At 39.3% G+C, this 23,156-nt stretch overlaps 1 protein-coding gene across 4 annotated transcripts in view; it reads left to right on the top strand.

The window, feature by feature from the left end:
* The window catches only part of LOC137290877 (terminal uridylyltransferase 4-like), a 36,539-nt gene that overhangs the window by 4,580 nt on the left and 8,803 nt on the right, over positions 1-23,156 (top strand). For all 4 annotated transcript variants that reach the window (XM_067822043.1, XM_067822044.1, XM_067822045.1 and 1 more), the window contains exons 2-20: positions 1,282-1,946; positions 3,011-3,081; positions 5,006-5,122; positions 5,474-5,651; positions 8,699-8,839; positions 9,542-9,741; positions 9,935-10,048; positions 11,057-11,119; positions 11,865-12,036; positions 12,910-13,688; positions 14,843-14,990; positions 15,710-15,796; positions 17,937-18,037; positions 18,543-18,704; positions 19,608-19,697; positions 20,940-21,053; positions 21,338-21,415; positions 21,693-21,870; positions 22,319-22,366. In XM_067822043.1, coding sequence (XP_067678144.1) covers positions 1,289-1,946; positions 3,011-3,081; positions 5,006-5,122; positions 5,474-5,651; positions 8,699-8,839; positions 9,542-9,741; positions 9,935-10,048; positions 11,057-11,119; positions 11,865-12,036; positions 12,910-13,688; positions 14,843-14,990; positions 15,710-15,796; positions 17,937-18,037; positions 18,543-18,704; positions 19,608-19,697; positions 20,940-21,053; positions 21,338-21,415; positions 21,693-21,870; positions 22,319-22,366 — 3,499 coding nt within the window. In that variant the 5' untranslated portion in view covers positions 1,282-1,288. The remainder of the gene's footprint in view (positions 1-1,281; positions 1,947-3,010; positions 3,082-5,005; positions 5,123-5,473; positions 5,652-8,698; positions 8,840-9,541; positions 9,742-9,934; positions 10,049-11,056; positions 11,120-11,864; positions 12,037-12,909; positions 13,689-14,842; positions 14,991-15,709; positions 15,797-17,936; positions 18,038-18,542; positions 18,705-19,607; positions 19,698-20,939; positions 21,054-21,337; positions 21,416-21,692; positions 21,871-22,318; positions 22,367-23,156) is intronic.

The following is a 23,156-nucleotide window of genomic DNA, read 5'->3' as shown; positions in this document are numbered from 1 at the left end:
TTGTTTGAGAGAGTGAGGTTTGGCATATGTGCAGTCAGTTGGGTGCTTTTGGTGGGAAAAGGGAGGTGGCTTAAGGTGAGTGATTGTACATTCGCTTGTAGAGAATTTGAAGGGATTCAAGTTTCCAATAACCGTTCGGAAGGAAGGGGTGATAAGCAATAAAGTATGAGACAAGATAAGTATAGAATATAAATTTTATCATGAAAATTGCATCATTAGGAGAGAAATAAAGCTGACGATGTTTCACTTCCATGTCTGTACTGAGTGCTGTTTGTCTCATTTACCAGTAGTCATATTTATAAGTTTTGCCATTTATATCCCTATCGACTGTTGAGTAGTATTTTGCGATATGACCCTAATACCTTTCTATGTACATGAGACAGTACTGGACTGGAGGCAAGTGTTATTTTCTCTGGTGTACAGCATGCTGTACATGTAAGGTTATGAATGCATAGTCTTTGAAAAGAGCACTGAAGAACGGGTATGAATGTGTTTGATATTCTTCATATAGGTATGAATGTAGGTGAATGAAACTGTTTGCTCATTTCAACAGGTTTGTTCATGCCAGCTGTTCCACTGTTTGTATTCTTTGCAAAGAAGCCAATAACACCATCATGTCACCATCATCATATCACATTGTTCCTTTTAACTGAAAGCATCCTCAATAATCTCCAGGGTATATGTTGCGATAAATCTCCATTATACCCAGGATGCTTGATGATTTTATTACCTGCTTTAGCTGGCTTTTCATCCAGTCAGTTGTCCATGCTTGGAAGTTGACTGTACCAGTCACAACTCACTTTTACTTAACTGATTACAATGGCAACACAAACCATGCAGAGGTACTCGGAAAGAGGTTGAAGGAGTTATAGTTCAGTTTTGGGCCTGTCAGTTTGTCTGTGTGATTTCCCCTAAAATCTGAGTCACACTGCAAACAAACCTTCACAGCTGCAACTGCTATCTTTTGTTGACACTGGCAAGCTCGGTTGTAATGGTGGCTTACCTGATGGGCTACTATGAGAATGTGGAGCCAGCTAAGGGAGGTAATAAAATCATCTGTTCGAACCAGAGATGCATCCAGGGTATAGCTGAGATATATCATAACATATACCCTGGAGATTATTGAGGATAAAGTGAAGGTGGCATTATCCATTTATTTATTACATCGCACAAAATTAAGTATATATTGAAAGTTGTAAGTACAGAACGTACCATGTAAGTCCAATTAGTATAGATGATCTTTAGTTCCATGAAGTTTTATCTCCATGATTTCATCAACAGAATTTGGATGGCAGCACAAGGGAATGAGCGAGGAGGACAGAGGAGGAGACGGAACCGATCATCCAATCAGAGACCTTATGATGAGGGGGGTGGCAGGAATGGTGCCTATGATGATCCCCACCATCAAGTACCCTACCAATCCATGGGTGGAGGAGGGGGTGGACATTATCACCAGATGGATCACCCACCCTCCTACCATCAGGGAAACAGAGCATTGTCTATAGATCCAAGGACGGGCCGTCCGACTGTGATGCCCTACCCACCTCATCCTCAACACTCAGGATATCCAGGACCCTCTAGGCAACAGAGCCAGGGCCCCAATAATCTCCAGAATGATGTTGGGGGTGGGCAGAAGAAGAATAGGAACAGAGGAAAGGGGAGGGAAAAACAGCAGCAGCCTCAGCAGCCACAGCAGTCACAACAGCAACAAACAAAACAACAGCCACAACAGCAACAGACAAAACAACAGCCACAACAGCAACAGACAAAACAACAGCCACGTCAACAGCAGCAACAGCAGCAGCCAAAGATTAAGGGAAATAAGGCTGCTAAGGGTCAAGATCAAAGTTCTGTAAAAGCATCTAGTGAGAGTGATGGTGGAAGCAAGAATGTTGGCCACCAGAACAAGGGAGTACCAGAGAACAGGAAAAAAGGGGGAGCTGAAGGTAAGCATGGTAGTGATGGTCAAGAAAAGCCTGGTGAGGATGATCAGATAAAGCAAGGTGGGGATGATCAAGGAAAGCATGATGGGGAGGATCAAGGAAGCATGATGGGGATGATCAGGGAAAGCATGATGGGGAAGCATCATCGGGATGGTCAGGGAAAGCACAATGGGGATGGTCAAGGAAAGCATGGTGGGGGTGGTCAGGGAGATCATGATGGGTATGGTCAGGGAAAGCATGATGGGGATGTTCAGGGAAAGTATAGTTGGGATGGTCAGGGAAAGCATGATGGGGATGTTCAGGGAAAGTATAGTTGGGATGGTCAGGGAAAGCATGATGGGGATGTTCAGGGAAAGTATAGTAGGTATGGTCAGGGAAAGCATGATGGGGATGGTCACAGAGATCATGATGGGGATGGTCAGGGAAACCATAGTAGGTATGGTCACCGAAAGCATGATGGGGATGGTCAGGGAGATCATGGTGGGGTTAGTTGGGGAGATCTTGATGGGGATGGTCAGGGAAAGCATTATGGGAATGGTCAAGGAAAGCATGATGGGGATGGTCAGGGAAAGCATGATAGGGATGGTCAAGGAAAGTATGGTGGGGATGGTCAGGGAAAGTATGGTGGGTATGGTCAAGGAAAGCATGATGGGGATGGTCGGGGAAAGTATGATAGGGATGGTCGGGGAAAGCATGATAGGGATGGTCATGGAAAGCATGATAGGGATGGTCATGGAAAGCATGATAGGGATGGTCATGGAAAGCATGATGGGGATGGTCAAGGAAACCATGGTGAGGATGTCAAGGAAAGCATGATGATCATGGTCGGGGAAAGCTTGTTAGGTTTGTTAGTGAAAGCATAGAATTAATGGTCAGAATACGTAATTTGAATCTGAACATTTTTCTTGTCCAAGGTAACCTTATCCCGAAAAACTGTATGAGCTGAGGAATAATTTCAGACTTATAAAATTTATTACACATATGCTGTTAACAGAGATCTTTGATGAGAATGATATATTAATCAAACAGTGAACAGTGTTAATAGTTATGTGTTCATTTCTTTCCAGATTCTGAAGAAAAAGTTGATGGTTCTACCCTGAGGGAAATGGAAAAGCAGAAGGTGTTCCCTTTGAAAAAGGTATTTCGGGTTTTATTGTCAAGTTTTGTTAAAGTCTGAAATTTACTCTTAGCTAATTGGGGGCGGTGTGGTAATCTAGTGATTAAAGCCTTCACTGGTCATGCTGAAGACCTGGGTTTTATTCCCCTCATGGGTATAGTGTGTGAAACCCCTGTCTGGTGTCCCCGAACATAGTATAGCTGGAATAATGCTAAAAACGGCGAAAACCCATACTCACCCATTCAGTTCATGGTAGTAAGTAAGTAAGGCTTTGAATTGGTTATGTTTGAATCAGTATATCTCAAACAGTTCTGTACTCCTTTTATATAAGTGCCCAAATGTCTTATTATGCCCCTGGGCATATAGGGTTTCCCCCTGTCCATCCGTCAGAAACAGGGAAAATACTGTATCCACATCGCCATAAAAAAAAAAACGCTCAGTAGAATTCGGTGAACTTGTACATGGGTCATGGGTTTCTTTGCACTCTAATGGTGTGCAATTCATATTTTGTTTTGGTATTTTATTGGTGTGTTTTTGTAAGTTAGAGACATTTGAACTTAGGTACATTTTGCAGAATTTCACTATGATGAGAGTGTAATAGGGGACTGAGGGGGAGATGTATGTTGTCCACTTCTTCTCAAAAACTACTGTATATAATTCATTTAGATTATGCATGTGCTTTTTAGGGTCTCTAAAGGTGTGCATCTCATATTTTGATTTTTGTGTTTTATTTATTTTTCCAATTTTAATGGTGTTTGAACTTGAATAAATTTTGTTTATTTTCTCTCTGAATGTAGTGTTATAGGGCAGGTGTACGTTCTTCACTTCTCAAAAACTACTTTATGGAATTCAATTAGATTACACATGTGATTTATAGGGACTCTAAAGGTGTGCATCTCATATTTTGTTTTCATATTTGATCCATTTTTATGGCATTTGAATTTACATAAATTTTGTTGAGTTTCTCTCTGATATAGTGTTATAGAGGATGAAGTCTATCTACTTCTCCAACCTGTGAAGGTCCCGGGGTAGAATAGGCCTTCAGCAACCCATGCTTGCCATAAAAGGCGACTGTGCTTGTCGTAAGAGGCGACTAACAGGATCAGGTGGTCAGACTCGCTAACTTGGTTGACACATATCATCGGTTCCCAATTGCGCAGATCAATGTTCATGTTGTTGGTCACTGGATTGTCTGGTCCAGACTCGATTATCTACAGACCACTGCCATATAGCTGGAAGATTGCTGTGTGCAGCGTAAAACTAAACTCACTCACTCACTATCCACTTCTCCACTAAAGCTGCTAACAGAATTGATTGAGCTTCTATGTGTGTTTCATTGGGACTCTAAAGATGTGTATCTCACACTTTTCTCATCCAGTTTCTTAATTTTGTCAGTTCTACAGATGTTTGATTTTAGTTGAATGTGGTTCTGTTCATCCTCTTCGACCCATACATCAGGGGGTGTTCTCCTTATAAACCACTGCACAAAACTCATTACGCTCACATATGTCTTTTATAGAGACTCTAAAGCTGTGTATCCCATATTTTGTTTTGTATTTTATAGGTTTTTTTGTATGTTTAGAGACATTTGAACTTAGGTACATTTTATGGAATTTCTCTCTGACGATAGTGAAATAGGGGATTAAGTCTATCCACTTCTCCACAAAAAATGTTCAACAGAATCAATTAAGCTTATACATGTGTTTCACTAGGATTCGAAAGGTGTGCATTTCATAGTTGCATAGATGTTTATTCAACTTGTTTAGTAGACATTAAGCACCAGAGCACATTCAATGAAGGGAATGCTTCCTACAGCATCAGGGGCATCCATATCCCTGGACACAAGTTTGTCTTGTCTTATTATGAGTGTGGAAGCACATGGTATGTGATGTAGGTTTGTCAGCAGCAATTTACACAAACAGGGGTTATGAATTTTCTGTTTTAGAAATCAGTTAAGTTCCCGAGAGCCAAGTTTTTCTGCCGCCTGTGTGAGTACCATCTGGACAGAGTGCAGGATTATCTCAAGCATGTGTCAGAGCCCAGGCATAGACGGAGGAAAGAGGTACCTTTGTTTAGTAGGGACAGATTTCGTTAGAGTGCCAACTCTAAAATCTGTGTTTATGAGGATTTTTGTTTGTTGAGAGATCAGAGTCAGTGATTGGGGAATTAAGTTCTGCTGAACCCTGAACAGTAGCCGTTGTCTGATTGGTTAAATCTTTTCAGCCATCTCCCATTTGACTGAACAGTTATAGGTCACGAAAAGATTAGCTGATGTGACCTTCTCCTAGGGTTTTCTAGACTCAATCTAGTGGTGTAATGAATAATACTCAGCCTTAGATTACTTAGACAACTATTTGGTCAGGATACTGCTGAAATTCTTAAATTCAGTGTTGTCTCAATGTGTGTATTTCAGGTGACAGATTCAGAGAACATATTACGGTACATGCCCCCTCCCACCAAGAAGCAGGTGCTTGCCCTGGATGAGCTGCTGAAGACAATACACTCTGACCATGGCCTTACAGAGGAGGAGGTGCAACAAAGAAAAGATATTGTAAACAGGGTTGAAAACTTCGTCCAGAAGGACTTGCCAGGTCAGTGATTCCTGGATCGGTTCCATGAACCGAAGGAGAGAGCTTTCAAAGTATTGTTACCTGAGGGTGTCGGGGTGTTATGCCCTTCTCCATAGACAATCTGTATTTGCTCCACTCTTTGTATGGGGATTATGTAGCCAGATGGTATACTCAAGGATAAGTCCAGTATGGCGTTCAAGGCCTTTTATTGTTGGAATGGTTTTTCACAAACAAAGGTCCTCAGATATTTCCTAAGTTCTGGTCTAAGCACAACATTAGTTTACAATGTCCTGGAAGAACTTGTTGATTTCTTCTGATCTTCTGATTCTCATCTGAGCCATTCTCTCAATATTCAGAGAGAACCTCTCAAGTCAACAGTGGTTCCCAGAATCGTGCACTACTCACCATACAACTAAAATAATGTCCTACGTCATACAAAAATGACTCATACCCAATCTTAATTACTAGTTACTTTCATTAGTCCCTTTTCCAAAACAAATCATTTTGGAACCTCTGTGTGTCCCTTTTATTGACAAACTGACCATTAGTATCCGAATGTCCGTCCACCTAATCATGCAGAATCACAAGGTCCTAGTTTATGTCACTTCAGAGGAATTGCCATTCCTCCAAGAAAAGTGAATCCATAGAACTTAGACTTGACTTCAAATTTTCCTGAAATATTTGTCAAATGTATTTTAATATTTTCAACTCTAAATGTCCTGGTTATAGTATTCCTATAATTCTCCATGTGTGGATTCAGGGGCAGAATAGGTACAATACATGCTTATACTGAGAGTTGCCTGAGGATCAGGTGGTAATATGTGATGTTATCCCATGCCACTGTGCTTGTGAAGCATAGTTTTAGGCTGTGTCTGTTCATGTCCCTGTGTGCATCATTGTGTGGTCTGCATGAATTTTGCTCATATTTGGTGTTTCCAGGCACTAGTTGAAAATGGTGATTTTGACCTATTTGTTGGGATATTTTAAGGATCATGCATTTGACCAAATTTGATGGTTTGTAAGTGGAAAAGCTCTTGATTCTGTACATGGATTTGGAACAAATTGTGGCTTTTTTTATTTTTCATTGTCTAGATTTATTAGGTTCTCTCCTCTGTTGGCGGAGACATAGTGGAAACCTATGTGTTTATGTTCCCAAGAAAGTAACTGAACGCACTCGCACCCGCACCTGCACATGTGCACCAACAACCCCGTGACAGTGCTGTGACTCATCATTCTCTCCATTTTCACCCAATGATTTGGCGGAAAATTCCCTCATGTCTAATCCAAGCTAATGTTCCTAGTGCTTGGATTAGCTTTGTGTACGTCTTAGGCATTCTAACAAGCAATTATTTTACAAAATTTGTACGTTAATTAACTTTAACTGGTTGTGAAGTTGAAGAAGACTAGAAGTCACTCTTTATGAAGTTGTCAACAATAGTCTTCGCAAGATTTACGAACCTTTCTTGAGTTAAAGAATATACTGTGAATGGCATATAAATAAACTGATGGGAATATTGCTCCCCAGATGGTCAAATACAGCCATTATCTGTGAGTGTTGAGGAGCAGTGTGTTGGAATCAGAGAGCACCCATCCAATCCTCCGAGTATGATTTACTTGGGAACACTCTAACCAAGTAACCAAGCTGTCAGAAGACTCAGCTCACTTCTAGTAAAAAATATTTTAGAAATAAGCACATTCAACCAAAAGACAGCATATGAAGCTTCCTTTGGCATCTTTTAAAGTGGCACTGGAAGGTTGTGGAAGCGGCATAAAATCATGAGCACATTTATTGCACCAAATGTCAGGGAGGTGAACATGATGGTGCACTGATGTCATACATTCAGGAAGTTGACTGGAGGTATGCCAGTTTCACTGCAGTATCACGCATAGTAGTTTGAAGTACATCACTGCTTCTTGTACAGAATGCGATGCCAGTGTGCAGACTTGATTGGCATAACACGTCAGCAAATTCCAAGAAAAACCTGTTATCTGCAAAGCAACATATCCTACAGTGCATTTGACTCAAAAGCGGGCCGATGAATTGGAAAGAAAATTAATAAACATATAGTACTCAATGAAATGCTGATCATAATAATCAAAACATCAGACAATTTCTATGAGGTATTTGCAGAATTTAAGACCTAAAAAGAAATACGTTGTTCAACAAACTATCATAAAAATTTTGATTCTGTTCAGTATTTGTTACGAGGGAGGAGTGTTCAGAAAGGGACACCCAGAAGATCTTCTAATAGTTTTAATGACGATAAATGGAAGGATATTGACCAGTTTGCATTGTGGGAAGGGATCAGCAACTAGGCAAACTCATCCTCAGGTTGCAGAATACATGTGCTTTCTGAGAAAACAGCTGATTGGTAGGAAAGTGATCCAAATCCACATCATTTCAGTCTCTACCTGGGCATTTTGCACAGAATTTGGGACTGGAATCTAAGAGTTCTGGTTAGATTGTATTGGCTTACATGCTCTCACAAATAGAATGGTGCGATACAGTTAAGGCACAGGTATGTGAATACAAGAACTTTGAACTCAATTAAAGCTGGGCAGTCAGTGTAGGGATCATTGAAGTGTTTGTGTATATGCAAACAAGACAAACAAGTTGGGCTGCAGTATTTTGTATTTTTTGTGGCTTTGAAACAGATTCAACAGGGGACTTACTTATAGTCCTGCAACATCTTACCATCGATGCATTTGAACAACTTCAGCAAGCTGAATTTAAGCTGCTCACTTACAAAACACTGTCTATTCTTTCACTGGCCACAACAGCTTAAATGTCTAGAAATCAAATAATTTTGTCAAAACATAAACATTTCTTTGCAAGACGGCCACCATGTTCCTGAAAGCAAGTGCTGTTATACCGAACCGAATCAGACCAAACTGAAGGCATATGGCACGATACATACCATATTGCTTTGCTCCAGACTAGGAGCTGAATATCCGTACTATTCATTGAGGAGTAAGTGATACATTTGGGATGTATTGACAGTAAATTCTTTTGCTAACATTCCTGTCACCATGTAGCATGTCTTCTAGTACCTGTATCCTTGTCTCAGGTGTGTCCCTCCAGATGTATGGGTCCTCTCTCACTGGCTTTGGCCTCAAGTCCAGTGATGTCAACATTGATCTCTACGCAAAAGATATGGAAGGTCTGCCAAAAAAGCTGATACAGATTTTCAACATTCTCAAAAGTGCAGGTAAAGATCTTAATTCTCAAAAGTAACAGACCCATGAAGGTCGGGGTAGAATTCAGCAACCAATGCTTGCCATAAAAGGCGAATATGTTGTAAGAGGTGACTAACAGGATCAGTTGGTCAGGCTCACTGACTTGGTTGACATGTCATCGGTTCCCAAATGCGCAGATCGATGCTTATGCTGTTGATCACTGGTTTGTCTGGTCCAGACTCGATTATTGAAAGACCGCCACAATATGAAAAGTGAAGTGCAAGGTTGACAGCTAGAGTTACCTGCTCTTGGATGTAGGGGGCCTTGTTGGGGCCATGTAGGGATGGTCTCATAAGACAAAACAAGTATTTTTTTTTTACCACCCTATGGTAAGGTAAGTATTTAAATATCTAAAATATTTAGATTTTAATAATTTCTTTTGCAAATATTTCATTATAAAATATGAAACCAACCATCAAAACCTAAGTAAACTGTTATGGACATTCAATGAAGAATGCATGTTTTTGAATTGTCTTGAGCAGAGCAGGAGCACTGATTCTATCATAAGATTACAAATTCAGATGTCAGGTGAACAGTACACCCCTGCTCATGGGCTCAACACTTGTTAACATCCATGTCAGCCAGTGCTTTCTTTCAAACTGAGCTGACCTACTGAGTCATAGCATGGACTTCTACTGTATTCAGAGATGTTATCACAACTGTTCTGTTTTCAGAGGATCAATTCATGAACGTACACAGCGACTTTTCAGCCAAGGTGCCAGCTGTTGTCTTTGTTGACCCAGACACAAAACTGGAATGTAAGATGACAATTAACAGTCGGCCGGCGACAGCCACGAGTCAGCTTCTGGCAGTATACAGTGAGATGGACCCAAGAGTCAGGAAACTGGCGGTTGTATTCAGATACTGGGCCAAGGTAGGCAAAAGTTACAACAATTCATGGCAATCCAGTGAGCTTTTTCAATTTTCAACTTTAATTCTTAAAAGTTCCTTGTGAAAACGGTCCTTAGAAATTAGCACCTTTGTCTAATCAATGAGTAACTGGTGGTAAGTTGTACACAGATGTTTAGTATCCCTTCTACCATGAGTGGATGAGATGTCTATTTCAGGTGTGCCGCCTTGATGTCCAGAGTGAAGGCACCCTGCCTGCTTATGCCACAGCTCTGATGACTGTCTTCTTCCTCCAACAACTGCATGAACCAGTTTTACCTGTTTTGGTGTCGGTCAGTATTGACTGATATTTACTGAAATGTTCCACCATGAAATTACTGGAATTTTGTTGAGAGCAACATAAAACCATACTCACTCACTCTTTTACTGTTATGTTTTTAACTAGTTTCATTTCCCTTTTCAATTACATATGTCAAAAAAAATTTGTTTTGCAGGAAAATGTTTAATCCATGCCCACTAAATGACTACTGCTTTCAGATTGCCTGGTAACAGAATGGGCAGGACTTGTGTTGCATCATCCCTCTGAGCAATGTCACTGATTTCATGCGCAATTTAGTATGTTAAAGAGTAGATGAGTAGCCTGTTAATGGTCACATACAACCAAAAAATCAAACATAATTAAAACACAGTTATCACTTATTCATGATATGTAAAATGCATTGCTGATTAAGAAAATAACAAATAAACAAAATTATGAGCGTATAATCGAAAAGCAATGTGCAATATTTTGTACTTGGGTTTACCTCCCTCGAAATGAAGCAGACGCAATACCGAACCTGGTCAGAGTCGGTGGGTGTGCTCGCAAGTGTAACGCACTGTTTCATTGGCCAGTGGTTCATGGCATATAAGCCCAGTAGGTGTTAATTGCATGTGGTCAGTGATTGAAGTTGTGCATTGCATATTGTCATTAGCAGACAGATAGGCAGACATGTAAGTGTCAGTAAACCAGAGATTGAGTTTCCTCTGTGACAGTCTGCCTGTCAACCTGTTTTTTATGTAACGAGTAGATTATTCAGTTGTTTGTGTACACAACCAAGATTAGACTGCTGCTCACAACTTCATACTACGGGCAGGCATACTGTTCACTGCTCATACGTTATGATAGCAGCACACCATAGCTTTTAAAACCACTTTTTACGCCCTAGCGCTGCACCATATATGTGCACAAGGACTTCACATAACTGTCACAAATTTCCCTCTGTGCCATGAATCACTGGTCTTTTTATTTTAGGTCATGTATGTTTGTGTATCTTTTAACTAACTGCTTATCAATTTTACAGAATCTACCTAAGAACATTGACACAGATGTGTCCAATGCATGGGTGGAGAGGATGCAAGAGGAAGTGAGTTCTTCTGCTGCTTTGTGTTCCCCATTTAGTGTTTGGGGAGTTATGATCAAGGTTGTCATAAGATTGGCTAGGGTAGGATAGGGTCATACACGTTAGGTAGTCAGAATTGTCACAAGATGTTGAATGTTGTCAAAATATATTTATGGTTGTCATTAGGTAGGCACAATTGTCATTAGATAGTGAATGTTTTTGTTAGGTGGTCAGGATTGTCATTAGATAGTGAGTGTTGTCAGTAGGTATTCAGGGTTGTCATTAGATAGTGAATGGTGTCATTAGATATTCAATGTTGTCACTAGGTAGTCAGAATTGTAAGTAGATAGTGAATGTTCTCATTAGATATTCAAGGTTGCCATTAGGGATTAAGGGTTGTCATTAGAGATTAAGGGTTGTCATTAGGGATTAAGGGTTGCCATTAGGGATTAAGGGTTGTCATTAGTGATTAAGGGTTGTCATTAGGGATATGGAGTCATAATATGGTAGTAGTGCTTATCAAGGAGGAGTCAGGATTATCATTAAGTAGATGATGTTGTCATTAAGTAGTTGCGGAGTTAATTCATCTGTTGTGGATTAGATGTCTCTCTCAGTCATTAAAAAGAAGTGTTCACTTCGACCTCGTGTAAATAAGAAAGACATTCACTGGGAATAATATTCTGAACTGGACTTACAAGAATAACATTTGATAAGAGAGAGAATTATCTCCTTTGGCTTGACCTGCCCATAACTCTGTTGTTTTCTGCAGGCACAGGGTTGGAAGAGCAAAAACACAAGTTCTCTGGGGACACTGTGGCTTGAGGTTCTCAGATATTTCAGCCTTGGCTTTGACACAGCCATGTTTGTTGTTTGTCTGAGGCAACATAAGATGCTAGCTCGAGCAGAGAAGAAATGGAATTCCAAGAAATTAGCCATTGAAGGTAATACATATTTGAGTAAGATTAACAAACTCAGATTATAGCTTGATTATTTTCCCTCCCCTATCACAGCACCCTTAGGGAGGATGTCCTGTCTGAAGAAAAGGTTAGTGTGTTTGGTCATCATTAGCTTATGTAATTATGTTACATTCTGAAGACATTTTATTTATGCTGAAGCAGGTATGTATCTTCCGTCAAAGTTAGCGTTGCTTCCAAAGTCTTCTTTTTCACTTGTCATAATTTGAAATATATTATACTTTTTGTGACATGTCTAAGCAATAATTTTTCTAAGCAATAATTTTTCAGGTTTCTTAAACCAGATCGGTTCTCTGTCTTCAAGTGCCATGTATTTGAGATAAATTCATTACATCCTCTCAATCAATCAATCAATCAATCAATCAATCAATCAATCAATCAATCAATCAATCAATCAATCAATCAATCAATCAATCAATCAATCAATCAATCAATCAATCTTTATTCATACTGAAGACCACAGGACCCTGGTATTCAAGAACATAGTACACAACATCAAAGAAAGGAATAATATAGTCACATCACAATATGACATATCGCATCAAATTTATCACATCATATAACATCACATTACACATAATGTAATTACACATTACCATATCATACCATAAACCACATCATACCGTACTATATTATGCATCATATCGCACTACACAATATCATATCATAGTTCCAGCAGTGCTTTTTATTAGTTGACCGCCTCCGTGGTGTATTGGCTAGAGCGTCCACTCAGAGAACGGAAGGTCAAGGTTTCCATTCCATACTCTGTATTTGTTACTACAGTCCCCTGTATTTGTTACTGCAGTGCCCTGTATTACTTCTGCTCTTTCTCTGCATCAGATCCATTTTCCCAGAAGAGGAATGTTGCTAGGACTGTGAGTAACACCAAGATATACGAGTATTTCCAAGACAGTCTTCGGAAAGCCTATCACTACTTTGGTCTTCCCAGGAGTAAAGAAGGAGGATCTCTTATCAGCAATGAAGTTCTCACTGGTATCGTGGAGAAATCCAGGGGCAAGAAGAAGCATCTAGGTGAGTTTGCTTCTGCTGATGCAAATGACACGGATGATGACACGGATGCCGCTCGGGACTCCAGTGTGGAACCAGAGGACCATGAAGCTTCAGACGTCACAACGGGCGAAGGGGAATCTTCCCCAGAGAGACAGATTTCTGACACATTGCTCTCCCCTTCAGTTAACGAGAGCTGTAGCTCCGTTAGCACATTGTGTGATGAAGACTCAGCGATCATATCAGCTGGTGTTTGTAAAATGTCTCTGGAAAATAGCAAAGAGAAACCAGTGAATGCAGACATTCACAACTTTGCCAGGGACTTTGCTTTAAAGGTGGTTCAGAGTGCTGTGCTAGCTGTATCTTCAAGTGATAACCTAAGTGAGACTTGCACGTCAGATGTGCCAAATATGTGCGAGGGTAAGGAGAAGGTTGGGTGTGATGGTGGGGACAAGTGCCAAGGGGAGACAACTGTGATAAAGGAGAATGAACAGTCTGTGAATGGAACTAAATCTGGACCCATGCTGGTTGACTCGGTGCTAAAGGAACTGAACTTGGAGGATAAGGAGTGTTTCTATGAGTTTACAGCAAAAATTCTAACTGATGGCAAGGTGAGAGTTTAGATTCATCAACATTTACGGAATTTCATAGCAATGCTTGGTGATATATCATCAAGACCTGAGGACTTTTTGAATCCAGTAGACTAGATAGACTGTCATGTTAATAATTATTCTAACTCTCACAAAATTTATTGTCCTTTGATATGAAACCATGTTGCTCCTGATCATTTTTCGTTCTGCTTGGCAATGAATACTGATTGATCAATCACTGGAAAACTGCAATATTGCAATATCATAGGCTGGGAACAACAGACATTGTTCTCACTCATTGTATCCATGGATGGGAATTGAACTAGTATTGAAAAGCTAGTTTAGACTTGAGGTATTATATTGCTAATGTAGATCCATTGTTGATCCTGCTTGCCTGTTGTAGGTAATTTTCGGATATAAATGCTTTGACAGAAGTTATTTCTTTGAAGTAGAGGGACCAATGGTGATGCTTGTCATAAGAGGCAACCATGTACGTCTTGCAGTCAGTCTTGGTGACTAGTTTAATTTCAACTCATAGCATCAGTCACTGGCTCGTCTTATCTAGACTAAATTATTTGCTGATGTTATATCATTGTTGTTATTATTTGTTTATTTATATAGCACCAAAATCCAAATCACCTGCTCAAAGGCGCTTTCTTTTCCCTTTGATTATTTGATGTCAGCCTGAAATGACACAGTTATCAGTCTGAACTCCCATAGGAGTATACAACTCTAGCAGCCACTGTGCACTCTGAGTTCTTGTGGCTTTCACAGTCACAGCACTTTGTCCAAGTTTACTGCACATTGCTGTACCCACAACTAGGTATTTGCATTCATTCATGTGGTCACCGTCTTGTCATATACCAACAGATTAGTGGATACTTTTAAGTGCACAGGATTGTGACAACTCTGCAAGATTCTGCACACAAAGTTGACTCCAAGGTTTTTACACTCGGTCACAGGTCCACTCAATCCCGTCACTTCAAGTCTGCTGGATCTCTAGCCTGACACCTCAGCCAGCTTGCTCATCATGCCCCAATGGACATGGAATGATTTTGCAAATATTTAAATGTACAACAAACAATCCATGGTTGGATAGGATTTTCCCTGAATGTGTAGGAAAGGAAAACTAGGGCTATGAAACATAACACAAACCTTGCTTACTCTGTTACCAGGGCCCCGCAATCATCTGTGGTTACTGTGAGAAGGAAGGTCATTTGAAGTCTGCGTGTCCTGAGGACCAGTTGCCAAATCTAGTAACCCTTCCTCCTGCCAAAAAGTCCTTTACAAAGATGCTTTCTATCACCATTGAACAAGTTCCAAGTGAGTTTGTGACACAGATAGATAGTGGTACATGGGCTTAGTTGAACTGGTAGCTCATCTCCAGGGCCAAATATCAGGTGTATGATTTGAATGTAGTGTCTTTACAGACAAGTTTCAGGGCCAAATATCAGCACTATGAATTGAGTCTAGTGGCTTTATCATTTTTATCGCTGAGTTTCAGGGCCAAACATTGGCACTGTGAGTTTAGTCCAGTGGCTTTATAAATCACTTTCAAGCCAAATATCAACATTTTGAATTGAGTCAAGTGGCTTTATAGGCTCAGTCGAAGTGGTAGCTTAGCTCCAGGATCAAATACAAGCATTATGATTTGAATGTAGTGTATTTATAGACAAGTTTCATGGCCAAATATCAGCTCTATGAATTGAGTCTAGTGGCTTTGTCATGTTTAATGCTGAGTTTCAGGGCCAAACATCAGCACTGAGTTTAGTCTAGGGGCATTATAGCTTATTTAAAGTGGCAGATACCAGTACTGTGAATCTTTGACTTTTATGGAAAAGCAAATAGTCCTTCAATGTATTGTAAGATATAGATACTGTATTCATCCTTCAATGTTTTACCCTGTATGAAATTGCAACTGTTAGTCAGTGTGTTTTTTGGTTACAATTCGTTATTGTAAGATACAACTTGTACTTAGTGTTTTAGAACTTGTGTTTTATTCATTGTAGACAAATGAATTAATATTTGATTTTCTACTTAAGGAGATTTTGGCCCTTCAAACAAAGAGATGAAACAGCGGGACTACATTCTGCATGAACTGCAGGACTTCATTCGTCAGCTGTATCCAGGTAAGGAAGGGAACTACTTTGTGTTGGCTGCATTAATACATGGTTTGAATTAAAGAGAAATCAGTATGTTTCCTAGTTATTTTTTTGTTCTTTGAAATATTCTACTTCTATTGTTAATTATTTAATTGCTATACATTCTGTATGTTGGCTCTCATCACAGCTTAAAACTTTCCATTTTGATAACAACAGAAGTCCTCTTCACTGTCAGCTATCCATAATCATTTGTGTAAGAATGTAGTATCTTATTGTACAGAGCTCCTGTGCTTGGGTCAAATCTCACTTTTTTATATTTGTGCCAGTGACATTATGAATAATAGTGAAAAATGTTTTATACTGACTTTGCACTTAGAACAGAAGTTGGTAGCAATTGCCGAACATGTACAGTCAAAATGATGTCATTCTCACCATACTGAATCGAACATGAATATTTGAATAAGTCCTAGATTGTAAAAGGTCAGTGAACATCTTGCTGATAAGTGGCCATTACTTGTTTTTAAAGGAATGAAGAGTTCCACGGGTTAAGGTCAGGTCAGGTTGATGACATGACAGGTTTTGCATGTTTTCGAAGCATTTTACTTATGTCTTTTTATCAAAGTTCTCAGGAGGCCATTAGCCTCTTGCCATAGATATTAATGGGGATTTCATGTATGTACTGAACTTTCCCCCAAAAAATAGTCATGAAAGATCTATTACATGAGACATGCAACTGACATGAGCAAAAGGTTTCAATGAATCAGTGATTTTCGGGACATGCCCAGTGACTTGTAGTTAATATGTTGTTGTTTGGTGGGCATGGTAGTTGTTGTGATCGTTGTTTAAACTTCCATGCTACCACAGAACGTGAAAACTTGAAAGAAGTAGAAATATCAAAAAACAAAAAGAATTATGTGAATAACAACAAGAACATGAACATGAACATCAGGGTAGGAATTCGTCTTCAGTAACTAATGTTTACTGTAAGTGGAGACTAATGGGATCCTGTGGTCAGGATCACTGACTTGGTTGACACATGTCAGCATGTCCAATTTGCAGAGACAGATACTCGTGCTGTTGATCTCTACATTGTCTTGTCTAGAGTCGATTATAGACTGACACCATATAGCTGAAATTTTGCTGAGTACAACCTAAAACACAAAAAAAACAAACTGTTTGATATATACTCTTAAAAAATGAAGGGGAACTGTACTTTCAGAATACAATTGTTGAAATTTGGGAAATATGTGGTATTGAATCAGTGATGATGCAATAATAATGGATGTTTTGAGATGCATCACCACATGGATTTCATTCAAATCAAAGCTGTGCGTTCAGTTATCCCCCTTGTTAGGTGACGGGAGTATCACATGAAAATTTCAGGTTTACAATTATCAGTCAGTAGTGTGTGATTTGACCCTGAAAAGCCCGACCATGCACAGATACAAGAACAAGAAAATTATCAGAAAAAATGGTCTACAGTGATTTATCGACCTGCATGAAAATTGTCAAGATTCATAATGACACCCCATGTACGTGTAAGATGCTCCCACATAGTGCATGTGCTTCCCATGCATTGTGTTTGCGTATAGTGATAACATGAAATGATGGTGCATACACAAGATGAATGTCATTGTAACTTTCCTCAAGGGGTTTTCTTTTTACCAGACTTCAAAATTCAGGTTCCCCTACTTTTTTTGAGTGAGTGAGTGAATTGAGTTTTACGCCACACTCAGCAATAATATTTTTGAAGAGTATAGTTATCATATTAACCCCAGTGATAGTTTTAATATGTACATCCAGTGATGGTTTGTTTATGTATGGGAGACAATGTTGGAAATATCCTTGTCTTGTTTTATTTGTTTCTGCCTGTAATGCCAACTTGCAGAGTTATCAGGTGGGTGTCTAAGGCACTGTTTAGTCACACACTAAGCAAAGGAATTATATTTACACCCTATGTGGTTTTGGTAGTTATACTATTGTGAGAGGGATATAATCAATTCACACTTGTACAACTATTTACATGAAGCCTTTATGCTATGTTGCCCTTACCATTCTTCTATTGACTTAATCCTTTTTTTTAAGTTAGTGGTGTTTCTTATAATGATGTACCTGAAATAATAATTAGAAAACAAAAGTCAGTTTTCTATGTATCTATCTGTTTTAGGTGTGATTCTGCGATTATTTGGTTCTTCCTGTAATGGATTTGGCTTTAGGATGAGTGACCTCGACATCTGCATGACCTTCAACCAATACAACAATGCAAAGGTTTGTTGTTTACACATTAAGAATTGAAATAGGTGTGGGAATTCTCAGGAATCTTTGTCAAGGATGTTTTTACCCATTTATCAGCGATCTTAAAATTGAACCAACTTACACAACCGTTCACACAAAAATGTCAAATTTTCTGTTTAAGCTCATCAGCTTGGCAACTTTCTTATAGTTTCTCATATTACAGGTTAAATATGAATTACAAACACCTTAACCAACATTTAAAGTTTGTTATTTTTACAATTAATGGAAAATGGCAAAGTACCCAAACGAGTTTAAGTGAGATGGGTACAGTCCTTTTGGTTACTCAAACGAAAATTGAGATACCCAATTGAGATGAACCCAAACTAGAACATAACTGACAAAAAAAGTTATCTGTTGCTTTGTTAAAGTCATAAATGGTTCACAGTACAAGAACGTTTTGGGACATTGACGAAGCGATAGAGATAAGCCTGCTTCTGTAGGGCAAGTGGACAACTTCCAAGTATTAGGTTTGTTCCAGGATGTAAAGTGCACGGAGATAATAGAGAGGCTAGCCAAGAAGCTGAAGGAGCACAGGGGCTTGTATCAGGTGGTGGCCATCCCCACAGCCAAGGTGCCCATCGTCAAGTTCCGTCACCGAGACAGTGGGCTAGAGGCGGACATCAGTCTCTACAACACACTGGTAAACTCGCTCATGTATACTCTTTAAATCACTTTTTATTTTGTTTTGATACATTTTTAACAATGCTTGATTTTGTTGCTATAAGTAAACCATGAAGATCTGGGTTAGAACAGTCTTCAGCAATGATAGTCGTAAGAGGCGACTAACAGAATCGGGTGGTCAGACTCATTGACATTGTTGACACTTGTCATAGTATCTGAAAAGTGTAGGTTGATGTTCATGCTGAGACTTTTGATCATTGGATTGCCTGGTCCAGACTTGATTCGTTGCAGACCACTGGCATATAACTGTAATATTGATGAGCATGGTGTTAAACAAAGAAACGTGTTATGAGTAGATGTATTTCTACATGATACAGAGACTGCTGGATATTTTGGACAATAATGCAGGTCTCGCATACCCCATGCTTTTCATGAGATGAGACTTAATGGGTCAGGTGGTCAAACTCAGTGACTTGGAAGATAACATGTCATATTATCTCCAGTGGGGATTGATGATGATGTCAGTCACTGGATTGTCAGGTCCAGACTTGGTATCATATGACTGGAATAATGTTAAATCTTGCAAGAACACTGACACACACCAAGAAGCAAGGATGTCTTACCTTCTGATTTCACTGGCAGTGGTGGATTACCCTCATCACACCAACACTAAAGTTACCAGCCTCAAGCAGGCATGCAGGCCATTATTTTCATCACAGGGTACAGTGTGTGAAACTCATTCCTGGTGTTCCCTGTTTTGATAGTGCTGGAATATTGCTAAAACCAATGTAGAACCCAACTCACTCTACCACTCATTCAAACAATCACTCAGTGATTCACTCAATTTTAACTACTTAATACACCAACAAGTAAACAATGTTTGTGTTTATCAAGTACACAGTGTTTGTGTTTGTGTTTCTAGGCCCAGCACAATACCAAGTTGCTCCTGACATACAGTGAGATTGACCCACGAGTCAGGGCTTTGGGATATGCCTTCAAAGTCTTTGCTAAGGTGAGGAACCACTTCAGACACTTCAGATGTGTCACAACATCATGTTTAGACTAAAAAGGCTTTAAGTTTATACAGTAATGGTTGCTGTTGTTTGGTGGAGATTGTAGTTGTGAATATTGTTGTTCAGAGTTCCAAGCTACAGCAAGTTATGTGAGAAGATCTGGGTTAGAATTGATCTTCAGTAACCCATGCTTGTAACATCATGGTGCACTGTATCCAGATTGCTTAGGGTGATGCTCATGGTGGCAACACTGCATTGTCTGGTTCGCTTATATATGGACTGCAATCAGTTACGGTTAAGAATTTACCGTGACAAACTATTCAAGAAATCCCCTGTGAACCAGCAAAACAGAACAAAGACAAGTCGTTTACGTTCAAATTCTGTTATTATGCAACGAAAGCAAGGTATACAAAGTCACAAGTCAATATAACAATGCAGATTTCAGGTACAATTCAAGAGGGACAAAATCTAAGTCAATGGGTCACAAAAATACAATATAGCAAACTCACCAAAGTCTTGGTGTGAGAGAGAATCAACTATAGCAGAATGTCAACACAGTGATCGGTGCGACAGCAGATAATGTAGATTCTGGCGTTGACGGGATTTCAAGCTTGGCGGAGATGTAAATGAGTGTGAGTGTCGCCCTCAACACGGCAACCAGCCTTTATCTATATTTACTAAGTCATTTCCCTAAAGTTCGGGCACAAACGAACATCGTCAACACTATGAAATGGTCTCGGAACAGTATCCTGGAAGTGAACACATAGAAAACTAGGAGCAGATAAAAACCAGAATGCTAAAAGTGTTGACCAGCTTTTAAAACGAAATGTTACCCATCATATGTAATATTTAAAAACACTAAACATTGTGACCCAATAATAATTATTACTAAATTAATAACAAAATATACAGGAAATACACACTCGTAACAAATCACTTAGCTAGAATAATCATCTGGCAGCGTTACGCAACAAAGCTGTGACAAGTCTGTTAATTCAGGTCTGGTGAAAAGTGTAGTTGTAGGATTAACAAAGCTGTAAAAGTGTATTATTGACAAGTTTACTTTAACTGATTAGTGTTGATAGTAAGAAGGAGGAAGACGAACACTGTAATGTTAATGATCTGAATTTGGTGTTAATGTAGGTTGTTGATGATGATGATGATGATGATGATGATGATCATAATGTGATAGATTATGATGATGGTGATGATGATATATCTATCTATGCTTCCCCCTCCAGGTGTGTGACATCGGGGATGCTTCCCGGGGCAGTCTGTCCTCCTATGCCTACGTCCTAATGCTGCTGCACTACCTCCAGCAGTGCAGGCCACCCGTCATACCCGTGCTCCAGGAGGTAAGAAAACATTCCTCATCCTTTGTCCTTCTTGACTGAATTACAAGTATATCTGATTGCTTCCAAAGGCAAGGCTATTTCACAGAAACTAAGATCCCTGCAATCATGAAGTAAAATCTTACAGGCCATCAAGAGTTACACTACTGTAAATGTAGGCAACATTCCACCATGTTGTTGTGGAGTCTCAGGTATTAGTTTGGTTGATTTTGCAAAACTGATCCTGTTTCTGACACAACCTGGTAAGTATGTTGAGTTTATTCATGCAGTGAGGGATATTCTTTCAGCTGTACCATGGCAAGCACAAGCCAGAATGGATGGTCGATGACTGCAATGCTTACTTCTTTGAAAACATTGACCAGCTGGTGAGTTTGCAGGAAATTAAAACGTTAAGAAAAATTCTGTAAATTCGAGGAATAACTTCTTTTCATTGCAAGTTTGATGTGTTTGTTGGTGTCAAATGTTTGATCAATTTAAATCAAGACTTTGTTGTGAGTTGTTTCCTCTTGGCTTACTGTATCCAAGACAGTCACTGCTCTTGTAATGACTGATGAATCTCAATCGTTTGGGGAACCATTTCCAGTCTGAATAATAATGTCACAACAAAATATACAAGTGCTTGTATCTGTGTCATGTTTGCAGCACAAGGTATGGAAGGACTATGGGAAGAACCACCTGAGTATTGGTGAGCTCTGGCTGGGCTTGTTCCGCTACTACACGGAAGAGTTCAACTACAAGGAGAGGGTGGTCAGCATTAGGCAGAAGGCTCCCCTAACTCGCTTCGAGAAACTCTGGAATGGGAAGTGTTTGGCTATTGAAGGTAGACTAGAGCATTCATCAGAGTTCAAAACTTGATCAGTGATATTAGGATTACATAAATTAAAAATATAGCATTATCCAGACAAACATGCATGTTGAAATACAATTGTCTACAAATTACTGTTTCAAACTCACTTTCTGTGAACAGGAAACAGATGTAAAACATTTCTTGTTGGTATATATGTACTAAAATTGTTAAGCATTGTAGAATTACAAATCATGGGGCCTTGTGGTTTGCCAACAACAGGATAATGTCAGTAGACATTTATAGAACTGGCATCAAATTTGCCTTCATGGATACATTTAGTTCATCTTGATCTCTTCATGAATAGCATTAAATAATGTTCAACATAGTGAAAGTGGCAAATAATTCAGTAGTAACAGACATTAGTAGCTTTTTGCTGATTTTGTTTTTTGTTTGGATGTTGATTTCAGCTCTTTGTTTCCAGATCCATTTGATTTGAATCACAATCTTGGTGCAGGTCTTTCTAGAAAGAGTGAGTAGCTGTCTGGAAGAAACATATGTTGCTGGGAATAGTTTTGTAAGGTTAATACCCATCCAGGATTCAAACAGACACTCTAAGAGCAAGGCACCTAATCACAAGCACACAAAGTCAGCAACCTAAGCAACTTAGCCACCCTGTATCTAGATTTGTTTTCAAGTCTTACTTACAACTCATATTGCAGAAATGTGTGAAAGGGGATGTTTACCTGATGGTAGGTGAAAGCAAACTTGACATGTACTTGATATGTATATACTTCTCAATAGAAGTTAAAAACAACATCACATACATTGCAGTATTGTGCAGATATAGTCAACGCCTCGTCTGTCCGTCCTTAATCATTTTGTTGCCGGAGCGTAACTCAGAAACCGTTCAATATTTTTAGACCAAACTTGATAGATATAATAATCTCAACCTATAGTTGTGCCTTTTGCTACTTACAGAGTTAGGACATTTTTATTTTTATCCCCCTGGCATGTAATACGGCGGGATATAGTCGACGCCTTGTCCATCTGTCCGTAATCATTTTGTTTCCGGAGCATAACTTAGAATCCATTCAATATTTTTAGACCAAACTTGATAGATTTAGTAATCTCAGTCTATGGTTGTGCCTTTTGCTATTTACAGATTTTTGGCATTTATATTTTTTTTGTTTTTCCATGGAACATTTTGGTGTTAGTCTCATGGAGGATGGGCTTCGTTTCCGGAGCAGACCTCAAAAACCATTCAATATTTTTCTGCAAAACTTGGTAGATATATCAGTCAGAACCAGAAGTGGTGCCTT

This window comes from Haliotis asinina, chromosome 7, assembly GCF_037392515.1.
Source record: "Haliotis asinina isolate JCU_RB_2024 chromosome 7, JCU_Hal_asi_v2, whole genome shotgun sequence".
In the NCBI taxonomy this organism is placed as follows: Eukaryota; Metazoa; Mollusca; class Gastropoda; order Lepetellida; family Haliotidae; genus Haliotis; species Haliotis asinina.
This window is presented reverse-complemented; position numbering and strand designations above follow the sequence as displayed.